The sequence below is a fragment of the Phacochoerus africanus genome, chromosome 1 (genome assembly GCF_016906955.1).
Source record: "Phacochoerus africanus isolate WHEZ1 chromosome 1, ROS_Pafr_v1, whole genome shotgun sequence".
Lineage (NCBI taxonomy): Eukaryota > Metazoa > Chordata > Mammalia > Artiodactyla > Suidae > Phacochoerus > Phacochoerus africanus.
Window position 1 is genome coordinate 59,485,721 of NC_062544.1, and position 15,801 is coordinate 59,501,521.

The following is a 15,801-nucleotide window of genomic DNA, read 5'->3' on the forward strand; positions in this document are numbered from 1 at the left end:
CGTTTCTGCACCGTGACGGGAACTCCCCCAACATCTTCTTAAATTCCCATCTAGGGATTGCATCAGGGATTCAATTTAGTTCAATGTCATAACCAAGTTTTCATTTTCATTTTTGCCAAAATAGTATTCACCAGCCTGGAAGCATTTATCCAACCTTAGTAACTTGTTTGGAAATCATAGTTTTTAAAAAGTCCAACCTCTAAGTTAGAAGAGGGCCACCATCATAGATTTTCAAAAACTAGTTTCAAAAAAATTTTTTTCTATAAGAGCTTGTGAAGTTCCCATAGTAGCTCAGCAGGTTAAGAACCTGACATAGTGTCCACAAGAATGTGGGTACAATCCCTGGCTTTGTTTAGTGGTAATGGATCCAGCATTACTGCAAGCTGTGGTGTAGGTCTCAGACGACGCTCAGACCTGACATTGCTGTGGCTGTGGCGTAAGCCAGCAGCTGTAGCTCCGATTCGACCCCTAGCCTGGGAACTTCCATATGCTACAGGTGCAGCCCTAAAAAGAAAATGATTAGTGAATTAAATAATTAAATTAAAAAAAATAAAAGAGTTCGAGTTAGGACAACATTGTTGGAATAAACATACTGTACCTCTATGGGGATGCTTTGAAGGGAATAAAATTCACTGGCTCTGTGAGTTCTAGTCTAGGTCTTTCCTAAAGGGGCTAATTCACCTTATAATCACACCTCCTATTGGGGCGTATCAAAGAAAGCAGCCTTTTGCCTCGGAGAATGGCCATGGAGAGCAAAAGGTGAGAGAGCAACCAGCAGGGCCTCCGAAGGGCTCCCATCTGGTTTCCGGGTGACCCATCATGGTTCTATGACTACGTGGCGTGACCACTGAAAACAGGTGGAGAACGGGTATGAATCACACCTGGTGCAGTCTGGCCATCTTTGCCTGAACACTTTTCCTCAACTAAAACAGACATTGGGCTGCTCCCTCAGCAGAGTTCTTTGCAAGTTTCTCGTACAGCCAGGTCTCTGTGGTCCCCAGGAAGACCCCCAGTGCCCTGCACATGGAAGCCTGGGCCAGGTCCTCCTGCCCTGTCCATCCCCCCACCCCCGCCTTTTTTTTTTTTTTCCGCCCTGCAAGTTTAGGGAATATGAACCAAAGTCCTGAAGAAAGTTAATTTGCTATTTAAAAAGAAGAAGAAAAGCCTATTCAGTGAGTTTACCATTAGCTACATTAGTGAAGAGAGCAAACTTTAACCTTTGGAATCAGCCACCGTGAAGCTGCCGCCATGGGGTTAATCCAAGGGAAAGGAGATTAAATTCAAAGAAAATAATGGATTTCAGGATTTCCTATGCTTTGTGTTTTATTATTTTCAACAACCTAATCGGAAACCAACACAGGGTGACTTTCAGAAGCACTGTCCTAATGACTCGGTAAAGATAAGAATAGCCAGAACTTCCTGAACCCTGACTAGGTGTCAGGCACTGTCGTGCTTTGTATGTGTGAACTTGGTTAATGCTCATAGCAATTCTATAAGGTGTGCCTCATTGTAATTATGCCCGTTTTACAAATGAGTGAATTTAAGTCTAGGAGGGTTAATTCGCCTGTCAAAATCATGCAGTTAGTAGGGACAGAGCTCAAAGAAGCGCACAGCCAGACTCCAGGGCCACACCAACCACTGGGAAAACCTGCAATATAGAAAGCAATAGCATAGTCCTGCAATGGCTATGGAAAACAAAAAAAAAAGATAAGAAAAAGGAACACAGAAATGGAAGGAGCAGAAGATGGCTGAGGGCAGGGCCAGTGCTGGTACCCAGTGATTTTTTTTTTTTTTTTTTAGCCACACCTATAGCATATGGAAGCCACCAGGCCAAGGATCTAGCTGCAATGGCCATAGTGGCAGCAACACTGGATCCTTAATCCACTTTGCCAACAGCAGGAACTCCTAGAACTCTTCTTTAAAGTGAGGAATTTGGAATCTAAAATAAATTTGGCCACTGCTGGGGCCAAATTGGGCAGTCAGTCCTTGCTGGGCTGGCATGGGCTGGGTCTAAATTTGAAATTGACTGCTTTTAGGCAGGGCACGTGTGCCCATAGCTCCCATCCACTCTCATTGTGGTAGACCCAGCCTGCTTCTCTCAACAAGGATGTGCTCTGAACTGAGTTTGAGTTTCTGAACTTTAGAATGAGTCACCTCTGTTGGACTGAAAGATTCTGTGAGACTGATACTTCCTAGGTGGCTAAACATGGTTCATTGTTCTCCACGACTTCATGTGTTGTCCAAACAATCTCAATTTCCACCATTTATTGAACTTCGATAGATGAAGTGAAAAATGAAGATGAGAAGGAAGACAAAATGGATGGATTTCCCATGAGCTCTTCCTACCTTATTTCACTTGGTCAAATCCATCAGCTTGTCCAGAGGCCCATAACTAGGAAGTGAGAGAGACCCAGGATTCGCTCCCAGTGCTGTCTGACTCCCAAGTCTAAGCCTTTTCCTGCCTTGTTCACTCTTATCTAACTGTGACCCAGAAATCCATCTTGGTGGCAGCACCTTGGAGAGAGCAGGGCAGGAACATTTCTCTCTCACTAGCTCTCTCTCCCTTTTTTTTTTTTTTTTTGGTCTTTTTAGGGCCATACCTGAAGCATATGGAAGTTCCCAGGCTAGGGGTCAAATCAGAACTGCAGCTGCCGGCCTACACCACAGCTCACAGCAATGACAGATCCTTAACCCACTGAGTGAAGCCAGGGATCCACCCTACATCTTCATGGATACTAGTTGGGTTTGTTACCACTGAGCCAGGACAAGAACTCCATGGACCCTTGCTCTCTGAAGTGCATTTCAGAATCAGCTTCAAGTACCCGTACCTCTATCCCTAACCTGAAATGCAGGCAGGTATAGAGGGATCAAGACAGACAGACCAAGAGGCTGGGACCATCACCAAAAAGACTCTGGCGGAAATTTACATGGAAATGTTTGCGTGGCTTTATTCACATAGGCGCTTTTACCGCTTCTTTATTCATTCTCTGAACACTGTCTATTTTGATCAGACTGTGCTAGCTATTGTGGGTAAAGAGAAAAATAAGACACCCTCTCTGTTATTAGACATGAAGGCTGGTGATAATAGTGCGAGGTGAGAGGTTCCGATGGCAGCCTAGTGCCTTGAGTAGGGGCCGTAATGGGCTCAAGCCAAGCTTCCTGGCCTAGGTAATGAGGAAGATGTATTTTTGGGGGGGTTTTTTTGTGTGTGGGTTTTTTGGTTTTTTTTTTGTCTTTTTTACCATTTCTTGGGCCACTCCCATGCCATATGGAGGTTCCCAGGCTAGGGGTCTAATCGGAGCTGTAGCCGCCAGCCTACACTACAGCCACAGCAACTCAGGATCCAAGCCACGTCTGCGACCTACACCACAGCTCACGGCAATGCTGGATCCTTAACCCACTGAGCAAGGCCAGGGATGGAACCTGTAACCTCATGGTTCCTAGTTGGATTCGTTAACCACTGCGCCACGACAGGAACTCCAAGGAAGCTGTGTTTTGAAAGACAAGAGGCATTAATGAGAGGAAGAAGCAGGGAGCAGGTCTTCTAGAAAGAGCAAATAGCATGCACAAAACAATGAAGGTCAACACAGTTCCACCCTGAGTTAATGTGGTTTAGCCAGGTTCCCCTCATGACTAATTCACAGGAAGAAAAGGAGACCACAGGGAAAGAGGATGACCAGCCTATCTGGGCAGAGTTGCATCATTGTAACTCCTGCTTCATCCACCCTGGACAGACACAGCCTCTCCCCTTCCCCTGCCACCTTACACACAGGAGAGCCTTTTTTTTTGGTAATAATTTTTATTTATTTATTTATTTATTTATTTATTTATTTATTTATTTATTTTCAATGAATTTATCACCCCTGTAGTTGTATAAGGATCAGCCTTATTAAGGATTGCTAATCATCATGGTCTTTTGCACAGGCATTAAGTACGTGACCCCCCCCCTCCCCCGGCAGCCCTGTGATGTATCACTGCAGAGTTTCTGCTCAACAGAGTTAACATAGGTACACAGGACTTAAGAAACATGTCTAGGAGTTCCCGTCGTGGCTCAGTGGTTAACGAATCTGACTAGGAACCATGAGGTTGCGGGTTCGATCCGTGGCCTTGCTCAGCGGGTTAAGAATCCGGCATTGCTGTGAGCTGTGGTGTAGGGCGCAGACGTGGCTCGGATCCCATGTTGCTGTGGCTCTGGCGTAGGCTGACGGCTACAGATCTGATTCGACCCCTAGCCTGGGAACCTCCATATGTAGCAGAAGCAGCCCAAGAAATGGCAAAAAGACAAAAAGCCAAAAAAAAAAAAAAAGAAAGAAAGAAAGAAACATGTCTAGAGTCACACAATGTTAGTAGTAAATGGCTTTTGGTGCCTAAAAGCTCAGGCACAGATTCAGTGCCTTGTCTGTAATAGTCCCAAGATGGTGATGAGGGTGATGTTGAGGAGATGGAAGAGGAGGAAAGAGAAGAAACGGGAGGGTCAGGAAAACCAAATTTCCTTAAAAGATTTCCAATGACTTGGGGTTTGTTTCCATCAGGTGCAGACAGGATTTGGAAGGTTGGGTTCTCACTTCTGGGGCTTCCAAACCCATGACGTCCTGCCAGATATTGTCACCATGGCTAAGGGGATTGGGAATGGCTTTCCCATGGCGGCAGTTGTGACATCTCCAGGTAGGAACGGTGGGCAGCATGGGTCGACTTCTGGGTCTCTTGCGTCAGCAATGGTAGAAAACATATGTATTGGAACTTGTGTGGACTGGAGACCTTAATGGGAACTCCTCATGCATTTCCCAAGCAAGGAAAAAGGAAAACAGTTCTGTCTACCAGAGTGTGGAATAGATGAAAGAAAACCAATCTCTCTCTCTCCGTTTTTTTTTTTTTTTTTTTCCTTTCGGTCTTGCTGTAAGGAAGGCTAACACTCCCAGCCCCAAAATGAAATGCAGAGCTCCACCACACTGACAATGTCTAGGCAACTGTGGCACCACAGACCAACATAAGAGATCCTTGTTAACCAACCTGAACCCAGCCCTGAAGTTTCAAGGGAAGCATATTCTTTTTTTTTTCTTTTTATCTTTTCTTTTTTTCAGGGATGCACTAGCAACATATGGAAGTTCCAGGGCGAGGGGTCAAATCAGAGCTACAGCTTCTGGCCTATACCACAGCCACAGCCACCCCAGATCCGAGCCACATCTGCGACCTACACCACAGCTCACAGCAACCCTGGATCCTTGACACACTGAGCAAGGCCAGGGGTTGAACCTGAATCCTCATGGATACCAGTCAGAATCATTACCACTGCACCACAATGGGAACGCTGGGAAGCATATTCTTGAAGGAGATTCTGACCTGGTCTTGTCACAGCAATAAGCTATAGACTCAAGGTCCAGAGTGACAGTTTTCTCTGTTGTTCATCAACGAAGTAGCTAAGTGAGATTGTATTGTACATTCTGTAAAATGTATTTCCCATTTTAGTGAGGTTTTACAGAAAATAATTTTATGAACTATGTATTGTTGAAAATCTTAAAATTATTTCACTTGTTTTTCCCACCAATAGTAAGCACACTCAGGAGGCTCCAACAGGTAATTAAATGTCTTATGATAGCTCACTGTTTCTGCTAAATGAATAAAGGCAATAAAACATGGATCTAGACAGCGAAGTATAATGAACAGAACATATATTCACCCTGAAACAATCTGGAAACTGTGTTACTAAATCCTTGATATGGGAAACAGAAAAAACGTTTAGCTACTGAAAGTTTTATGTATGTTCCCATAAATCAAGTTTTAAAGTACTTTTCAATTCACACAACACATTAGAGATTTTATTATTAAACTTCTCATTGAGTAAATAAGGAATTTTTCCTCATCCACTGCATTCATCAGCTGAGGCTACCATAGCAAGATAACACAGGCTGGGTGACTTAAACACAGACATTTATTTTCTCACAGTTCCAGAGGTTGAAGTCCAAGATCAAGATGCCTGCAGAGTTGGGGTTTGGTGAAATCTTTCTTGCAAACAATCGCTTTCATGTCCTTACATGTCCTATTCTGCAGTCAGAGAGGGCTCTGGTGTCTCTGCTTCTTATGACACCAATCCTATTGGCTTAGGGCCCCACCCTTATGACCTTATTTAACCCTAATTCTCTCCCTAATGGCCCTACCTCCAATTACTGTCACATTAGGGGTTAGGGCTTCAATATATGAATGGAGGGTGGGGGATAAACAATTCCATCCATAACATCCACTGTCTGATGAGTGAAGAATGAATTGGCTGCCATGAAATATGCATACATACACAACAGGAAAATAAATATAGTCCCAACGCCATGATGGGAGATTATAGATGGGAATGTCTTACTCTTTACCCACCTTTTATTTTCTCCCCTAGAGATTGCCGAGTCTTTGGCCAAATGCCTGTTTCACTTCAACACCTTCGGGGGGAACCCCGTGGCCTGTGCCATTGGATCAGCAGTGCTTGAGGTACATTCCAACAGCCGTGTCAACCTCACTCATCTCATAGAACAGCCATTTCAAAACTATTTGAGGGAGTTCCCATCACAGCACAGTGGAAAAGAATCTGATTAGTATCCCTAAGGACTCGGGTTTGATCCCTGGCATCACTCAGTGGGTTAAGGATCCAGCATTGCCGTGAGCTGTGGTGTAGGTCGAAGATGTGGCTCAGATCCCATGTTGCTGTGGCTGTGGCTGGCAGCTTCAGCTCCAATTTGACCCCTAGCCTGGGAACCTCCGTATGCCTCGGGTGTGGTCCTAAAAAAAGAAAGAAAAACAACCATATGCCCATTAACAGAAGTTGATCATATTACATAATTAAAGTGAAGAGTTAATTACTAGTCCATGAATTTAAGTTAGATCTCCAATTATTATTCTGCCCCTCCTCCTTTTTTAAGATTTACTGTGAGTGCTTAATGTATTTGGTATGAAATAATATAAAATAGACCTCACACTCATGGAAAACATCAGAATTCCTCTAGCCACTGAAATTCCTTTGTTATTTGGGGGATTTTTCGATTTTTGTTTTTTTTATTTTTAGGGCCACACCTGCAGCATATGGAGGTTCCCAGGCTAGGGGGTCCCATCAGAGCTACATTTGCCGGCTTACACCACAGCCGTAGCAACAACAGATCCGAGCCACTTCTGCGACCTACACCACAGCTCATGGCAATGCCAGATCCTTAACCCACTGAGCTCTGTCAAGGATCAAACCTGCAGCCTCATGATTCCTAGTCAGATTCATTTCTACTGTGCCACGATGGGAACTCCCTCCTTTGTTATTTGAGTGATGATATTTTATGGATAGTTACCCATGGCTATCAGTGATGTCAGTTTAATTTGGGTCCTGTCTTGTATATTCTTCCTTACTTCCGTCGTACTGTCATAAATTAAAAGACCACAAAGCAAGTTCTTTGCAGTTCCAACTGGGTGATTCAGCTGTTGTTCACCCCAGTCCCTTGATTTTTGCCTGGGGTCTCGTCTGTGGAGAAAAAATTTTCAGCCCTTGCTAATGTGTATAATAGCATTTGCTTAAATAAGGGTAACATATTTCTGGAAGAATGTCCAAGAGATCAGTAACAGTAGTTATTTGTGGGGAAACTTGGTAGCTGGGGAGCAGGGGTCAGAGATGCTCATTCTACTCTACACTTCTGTACTTTCTGATATTTGAATGAGGCACATGATCCGCCTACTCAAAAAATTAAAGTTAGGGAGTTCTCATGCAGGCTTAGCGGTAATAAATCTGACTAGTATCCATGGGACCTGGGTTCGATCCCTGGCCTTGATCAGTGGGTTAAGGATCTGGTGTTGCTATGAGCTGGGTATAGGTCGCAGACGTGGCTTGGATCTTGTGTTGCTGTGGCTGTGGCCTAGGCTGGCAGCTGCAGATCCGATTCAACCCCTAGCCTGGAAACCTCCATATGCCGCAAGTGTGGCCCTAAAAAAAGCTAAAAAAAAAAAATTAATTTAAAAGTATTTTTATAGAAAAATAAATAAAGAGAAGCTGTCCTTGATAATTAAATAAGCATCTTCAAATAGGATTACATCTTGAAATGAGAAAGTAAGGAAAGGGATATGTCATTTATTTCATTCTGTTGACCTTGCCAACTTATTTTTTAAGCACTGTGTCACCTGGACTAATTGAGATGATAGGATTTAGGTAAACAGGTCTTAAAAACATAACGTTCTGCCTGGAGTCCTGCAGTTATTACCAGCTGATTATAAATGTACTATACTGCTTGTATCTTGTCACTAATCACAGCTCTCTGCTCTGAGCGGAAGTGGGTAAAAAGTGCTATTTAGGGCTGCACCCAAAGCCTATGGAGGTTCCCAGGCTAGGGGTCAATTCAGAGCTACAGCCACTGGCCTACACCACAGCCACAGTAACGCCAGATCCTTAACCCACTGAGCAAAGCCAGGGATCGAACCCTCAACCTCGTGGTTCCTAGTCGGATTCCTTTCTGCTGCACCACAACAGGAGCTCCAGAAGTAGGTAAAAATCTTTTTGTATGTTCATGTTCCCTGACTCTGGGCCCACACAGAGCTCCACATGGTGATATCTCTTTTATTTTTTCCTAAATTTTTCCCACACAGAGCTCCACATGGTGATATCTCTTTTATTTTTTCCTAAATTTTTCCCCACCCCTAAAAATGAGGAAGGGAAGGGGGAAGCATCCCCTCTACCAAAACTTTTTTCTCCTTACGGCAAACCTTCCTGTCGTCCATACATGCCCCATACATAGAGGCCACACCAGACGTTGAGTTCCATTTGTCTGGTCAAATTTTTGTAAAGAGGATCCCGTACATTTATTTCTCCATGTTTCTCAGTTTTAAAACATTTTAAGTGCAAGGTTCCTGGGGGCTTTCTCTCAACAGGTGATTCAAGATGAAAACCTACAAGAGAACAGCCAAGAAGTGGGCACCTACTTGTTACTGAAGTTGGCTAAACTGCGGGATGAATTCGACATTGTTGGAGATGTCCGAGGCAAAGGCCTCATGATAGGAATAGAGATGGTGAAGGATAAGGTAGGTTCTGACCTGCCGCACTCTCTGCAGCTTACGGTGGCACGCGGCGGCTGCAAGCTCACTTGCCTGGTTCTTAGCGAGAGAGCACACAGGGACTGCAAGACTCAGCAAAGGTGGATTATCGATGAGCAAAGAGGGTCGAGTATCCACAGAATGCTAGCGAGTTGTCAAGAGTTCCGGGAGAGTGAGGAAGACCTTTTGGAAAAGGGGGCTGGTATTATTTTTGCCAGGCTTGGCAAAGAGCATTGGTGAGGACTGAATATTTTGAATTGGAAATATAAAGGGAGTTCCCGTTGTGGTTCAGCAGGTTAAGAACCTGACTAGTAGCCAAGAGGAGGTGGGTCCCATCCCTGGCCCCACTCAGTGGGTTAAGAAGCCAGTGTGGCCACAAGCTGCAGTGTAGATCGCAGATGAGGCTCAGATCTGGCGTGGCGGTGACTGTGGTGTAGGCTGCCTCAGCTCCAATTTGACCCCAAGCCTGGGAACATCCATATGCCACAGGTGCAACTGTTGAAGGAAGGAAAGAAAGAAGGAAAAGGAAAGGAGAAAGAAAGAAATATAAGAAAGGGAGCAAATTATTGGAGGAAGGGCAGAGGGCCCTGGGAGCTAGTGGAAGTAAGAGAGAAGGGCCAGGTTGTGGTGATGGTTTGGGGCGAGGATGTTAAAGATCTATGGGTTTTTTTGGAGTTCCCGTAGTGGCGCAGTGGTTGCCGAATCCAACTATGAACCATGAGGTTGTGGGTTCAATCCCCAGCCTTGCTGAATGGGTTAAGGATCCGGCGTTGCCGTGAGCTGTGGTGTAGGTCACAGATGTGGCTCGGATCCAGTGTTGCTATGGCTGTGGTGTAGGCCAGGTCTACAGCTCCAATTAGACCCCTAGCCTGGGAACCTCCGTATGCTGTGGGAAGTGGCCCTAGAAAAGGAAAAAAAAAAATCTTTGGGGTGTTTTGTTTTTTTTTTTCTATAATGATTTTTATTTTTCCCATTATAGCTGGTTTATAGTATTCTGTCAATTTTCTACTGCACAGCAAGGTGACCCAGTCACACACACACACACACACACACACACATACATTCTTTTTCTCACATTATCATGCTTCATCACAAGTGACTAGATATACTTCCCAGTGCTATATAGCAGGATCCCATTGCTTATCCATTCCAAAGGCAATAGTTTCCATCTGTTAATCCCAGATTCCCAGTCCACCCCACTCCCACCCCTTTCCTCTTGGCAACCACAAGTCTGTTCTCTACGTCCCTGATTTTTCTTTTTTGTGGAAAGGTTCATTTGTGCCATATATTAGATTCCAGATATGAGGGAAATCATATGGTATTTGTCTTTCTCTTTCTGACACTTCACTTAGTATGAGAATCTCTAGTTCCATCCATGTTGCTGCAAATGGGATCTAGAGGGTTGTATTTATCTGCGTGTGAATGGATTTGTCTCCCACGTACCGAGGGAGGAAGGTGATTTTCTGATGATGTCGCCACTGTGACTTCAAACTCAATATGACAGTAGAATCTAGCATTTCCTCTTAAGCCAGTGATTCTTCCCAAGTTCCCTGTTTTTCACTCCCCTCTGTTCACCCAGTTCCCCAGCCTCAAAAGCACAAAATAACCTGTGACTCCTTCTCTCTCCTTATTTCTAATGTCAGGTGCTGTTGATTCTTTCTTTGCCATATCTCGCAAATCTTTCCCACTGTTTCTCCTGCGGCCCCTCAGGTCCAGGACAGAAGGAAGTTGTCCCAGTCTTCCATAAAATCCAAGCCAGATTCTCTGAAGGGAGTGACATCAGGGAATCTTGGAGCAGGAAGGACTGGGCAGACCAGCCCCTTCACCCTCACTCTTGTCCATAGGGACCTCGCTGTCCCTGGGGTAACCCTGTTTGATCTCATCACACCCCCTAGTTTAGAAGGATTGATGCTCAATTCTTTCAATATTCAGACCAGCCCCTGGATATAAGGCTCTCCCATTAATACCACACAGAAGAGCCAGTATAAAGCTGAAATGTTTAAACAAGTTTTGAAAGCTAAAGGAAAACAACAGGAAAATAAGAGTAATATGGCTGTGAGCAAGGCCCCAGGCTCACAGCCATAACATACTTATCTTCAATTTGGGGCCCTGTCAGGGGCTGTTTTAAGGCTCAGAAGAGTCCATCCGAGCCCCTGCCCAGAGCTCCCTTAACGGTGTCTGGACTCCTCCAGGCTCCACCCGGAAAAACCCAGCAAGAGAGGAGGGGTTCGTCCCTTCCCACTGATCCAAAGTCAACTTCCCTGTGGCATATAAACAGAGATGCTCATCAGAACTGTCATGGTGGGAGTTCCCCTTGTGGCTCAGCAGGTTAAGAACCCAACTCCCCAGCTTCACTCAGTGGGTTAAGGATCCGGCGTGGCCATGAGCTGTGGTGTAGGTTGCAGATGGAGCTCAGATCCCATGTTGCTGTGGCCGTGACATAGGCTGGCAGCAGCAGCTCTGATTCAGCCCCTAGCCTGAGAACTTCCATAAGCCTCAGCTATGGCCTTTTGAAAGGGGTAAAAAAAAAAAAAAGAAGTCACAAGCTGGGATCATGCCTTATGCATTTGAAAGCCGAGCCAGACCCAGGGCTGATGCCCACAAGGGCTGTGCCACAGAATAGAGACCAGCAAGGGTGAGGGCACTCGGTGCTCAGCCCACTCACTTGAAGAGCGCTGTACAAATATGGATGCCTAAACCCTGCCCAGAGATTCTAATTGGATAGGCCTGGCCTGAGACCTAAATATCTGTGGTTGGAAAAGGCATCCAGGTAATGTAGACACACAGTCGGACTTGAAATGACTATTAGCGGGAACATTTGTGCCCACAGACTGGGAAGTCCCCAGCTCAGTATCATCAAAGGGGTACTGGCATGTCTGGGCCCACAGGTAGAGACCACCTTCAGATGCCTGGTGACCTGATCAGCCTCTTGGCCCCAGAAGCGCTTGCCTTTCCTGACCTAAGAGGATTAAGTCATGGGTGAAGAAAAGAAAATTCCACAAGCAGAGGAGATGGGAACAAATAGCCCCACCGCAGCTGCCCAGGCTGTGCTGCAGCCCAGGGAAAGCCTAGCCATTCGTTCTGAGCCTTTTCCTGGACTTTGAAGTGAGCCCTTTATGTGAAGAGGACAATTTCTGCACAAAGTCGACTCCAAATACAGCTATGAAAGGACCAAGCTCCCAGGGGTAATATCTGCAGAGCCAAGATTCACTGGCATTCTACATTCAGCTTCATCTTGCCTTTGGGAATTTGGGATGAATTGGGATAAAAAATAAATATTTTTAATAACATATTCTCCAGAGAAATCTGATCCAGGCATTCCTAGTGGCTCAGCAGTAACAAACCCAAGTAGTATCCATGAGGATGCAGGTTCAACCCCTGGCCTCGCTCTGCGGGTCATGGATCTGGTGTTGCCATGAGCTGTGGTGTGGGTCTCAGACTCAGCTCATATCCAGTGTTTCTGTGGCTGTGGCTGTGGTGTAGGCCAGCAGCTATAGCTCTGATTCAGCCCCTAGCCTGGGAACTTCTATATACCGCAGGTGCAGCCCTTAAAAAAGACATCCGATCCAGTAATTAATGGCTTTATTTAATTTTAAGGGGAGAGCGATTGAGAGAAAGAGAAGAGCATTGATTGCTTGAGTTGCTTTTTACCTCTCTAGGGAATAATGTCTTTAATTATTCAAACACCAGATATAATATATTTTTTAAATGTATTTACAGACAAGCCGCCAGCCTCTTCCCCGTGAGGAAGTAAATCAAATCCATCAGGACTGCAAATGCATGGGGCTGCTGATTGGCAGAGGTGGCATTTTTTCTCAGGTAAGAAAAAGGCTGGTATTTACCTATCAGTTTAGGTAGGCATCACCTTGATGTCCCAATGCTGGTCCCTTTTCTTCATGTCTATGTTTGAGGACCCAGTTCAATTTCCTCTAGCCTTAGTGCTCAGATTTCAAAACAAAGGGACAGTGAAGCCCTTGGGCCACTAGAGGGCGCTGTGTTAAATGGCTTGGTTACCAAGGTTCTGGAACAGATAGAGAGCACAGCCCAACAAGGCAGTAACCAGCCGTGCAGAAAAACCAGCAGACTTACAGGATAGGTCACATTGTATTATAAGTTATACATAAATAGTGCGTCTCATGTTTGAATTAGTTCTAATCCCTGGAAGAACAAGCCTCGTCATTTTTAACCCAGCCCTGGGCTCTGACTCTGTGAACCCCAAGCCTGCTAAGCCTCAGGGGCCGCTGTAGCCAAGAGCAACGTCACAGTGCTGGCAGGCCCAGGTGACCCTGCAGGAGAGGTGGGAGACCACCCTGACTGGGTCCCTAACGCAGAACTCAAAATCAGCCACGCCGGGTGCTCTTCGCCCTCAGGCTGGGAGAGGCAGAGACCAAGCCCTTCCCCGTCCCCTTCCTGGGAAAGCCAAGTGCAGCCCCGCAGTTGGGACCTGGGGTGTCCCTGCCCTTTGCAAATCAGCTATACTTCAATAATACAAATAAAATAAAATAAAATGTAAAATAACCCAAACTGGAAAGAAAAAAAAAACATAGCAAACAAAACCAGATTGATCACTTTTGCTGGGAAATGCTCAGTGAGTTTTTTCCTAGTCCTGGTCCAGATGTTGTTCTGTATGAATCAAACAGAGTAATTTAATGATGGAAAAATCCTAAGATGGACAACTTGTAAAGACATAAACCAATTCACTGTTTACTCGCTTAGTTACCTTAGTTACCCAGCACACACTTAAGTGCTAGGTAGCCGTTGCTATGCTGGATACTGGAGCTGTGATGATAAAGATACGTTCCTTCTTCTATGGAGCCGGCAGAGGAGAAAAACATAAACAGAAAATTATGACACACTATAGTAAGCGCATTGATAGCTATAAAAGGGGTGGTATAGGAGGAAAGAGAAAAGACTCCTAAGCCAGCCTTCCTGGCTAAGCTGAGCCTTAAAGAATGAGATAAACACTCAAGGCATAGGTAGAAACATGGCAGCGTGCAAAGAGCTACCAGCACGGCTGGAGCTGGAGACTCAAGGCAGTGCTTCGTAATGGCGAGAAGACTTCCCACTTGTCAGACACACACTTTCCATGTATTGATTCATGTAATGCTCTCAACAAGCCTATGAAATAAGTACTATGATTGTCCTTATTTTATAGATGAAGGAAAAGAGGAACGGAGAGGTTAAGTAATTGCCCACATCACACAGCTAGTAAGTGGCAAGCAGATCCAGGATCTAAATTCAGGCACTCTGTTTCCCGACTCTGTCCTCTGAGGAGGGTGAACCTGAGGGGACAAGACTAGAGTCAAGGAGCCCAGATGGGGGCTGATGATGCTGTTTGAACTTGAACAGCTGCAGTAGGGATAGAGGAGACGCTGGAAGGACAATCTGGAAGTGAAATGCAGGGAACTTGGGTATGAAAGAAGAGGGAGAGTGAAGAATGAAACCCTTGTGTCTAACTTGGTACAGGGAGTTCGAGGATGAGTTCAGCTTTGAACTTGCTCCCTTTTTCTATAGACAAGTCCGCAGCTCAGAGGAAAGGACTAAGGTGAGGACCACTCTTTGGGGGTCATCGGCACGGAAGTGATGAGAGGAGGAAATCTCCTGGGATGGAGTCCAGTGGGAAGTCCAGCAAGATGAGGATAAACATCTGGGTCACACCAACATTTAAAGGAAAGATGGAATAAGAAGTACCCAGGTGGAGACAAAAGCAGAGCGGAGAGGTTCAAGGAGAGTGTGGAGTCAGGGAAGCAAGAGAGTGGAAGGTGCTGGAAGGGGCAGGGGCCGAAGTGCCAAGTGTAGCCAAAACGGCCAGGAAGGCGAAGGGCTGGGTGGTGCACTTCACAGGTGACTGGCAGCGTTAGCCAGAGTGGAGCCAGAAGGTTGATGGGTTGGAAACCAGACTGAGGGAGGGCAGAGTGAAAACAAATGGCCAATAGCATCGACCAGTCTTTTTAGTAAGTTTGATAAAAGGCAGGATAGCGTTTGTCCTGTAGCTGGACAGGACCAGAAGTGTCAACCCAATCTTATTTGGATTTGGATTTGGGTTAGGAGAGCTTTCCACCTGCTTGTTCGTTGGCTGAGGGGAAGATGCCGAGAAGACGAGGATGCAAGAGAACACAGGGATATTTCCCAGAGGGAAGCTGATGGGGGTATCAAGGGCCAAGAGCACCGGTGGCAAATTTGGAGTTGAATAGTAGACACACCTCGTTCTCTGAACCTTCAGGCAAGAATACAAGAAGGCAGGTGGGGATGTGGTGAACGGACTTGTGGTTGCCAAGGGGGAAGGGGAGGGAGTGGGATGGACAGGGAGTTTGGGGTTAGTAGATGCCAACTATTGCATTTAGAATGGATAAGCAATGAGGTCCTGCTCTACAGCCCAGGGAACTGTGTCTAGTTTCTTGGGATAGACCATAAGGGAAGATAATATAAGAAGGGGAATGTATATATATGCATGACTGGGTCACTTTGCTGTACAGCAGAAATCGGCACAACCTTGGAAATCAACTGTACTCCAATCAGAAAAAAAAAAAAAAAAAAAAAAGAATCCATGTGGGGGAGTTCCCGTCGTGGCGCAGTGGTTAATGAATCCGACTAGGAACCATGAGGTTGCGGGGTCGATCCCTGCCCTTGCTCAGTGGGTTAAGGATCCGGCGTTGCCGTGAGCTGTGGTGTAGGTTGCAGACATGGCTCGGATCCTGCGTTGCTGTGGCTGTGGTGTAGGCCAGTGGCTACAGCTCCGATTCGACCCCTAGCCTGGGA

The 15,801-nt window shown here is 45.7% G+C and overlaps 1 protein-coding gene across 1 annotated transcript in view; it reads left to right on the top strand.

Moving 5' to 3' along the window:
• The window catches only part of AGXT2 (alanine--glyoxylate aminotransferase 2), a 40,404-nt gene that overhangs the window by 22,735 nt on the left and 1,868 nt on the right, over positions 1-15,801 (top strand). Inside the window, exons 10-13 of the mRNA XM_047754000.1 lie at positions 4,533-4,665; positions 6,383-6,474; positions 8,881-9,030; positions 12,763-12,861. Coding sequence (XP_047609956.1) covers positions 4,533-4,665; positions 6,383-6,474; positions 8,881-9,030; positions 12,763-12,861 — 474 coding nt within the window. The remainder of the gene's footprint in view (positions 1-4,532; positions 4,666-6,382; positions 6,475-8,880; positions 9,031-12,762; positions 12,862-15,801) is intronic.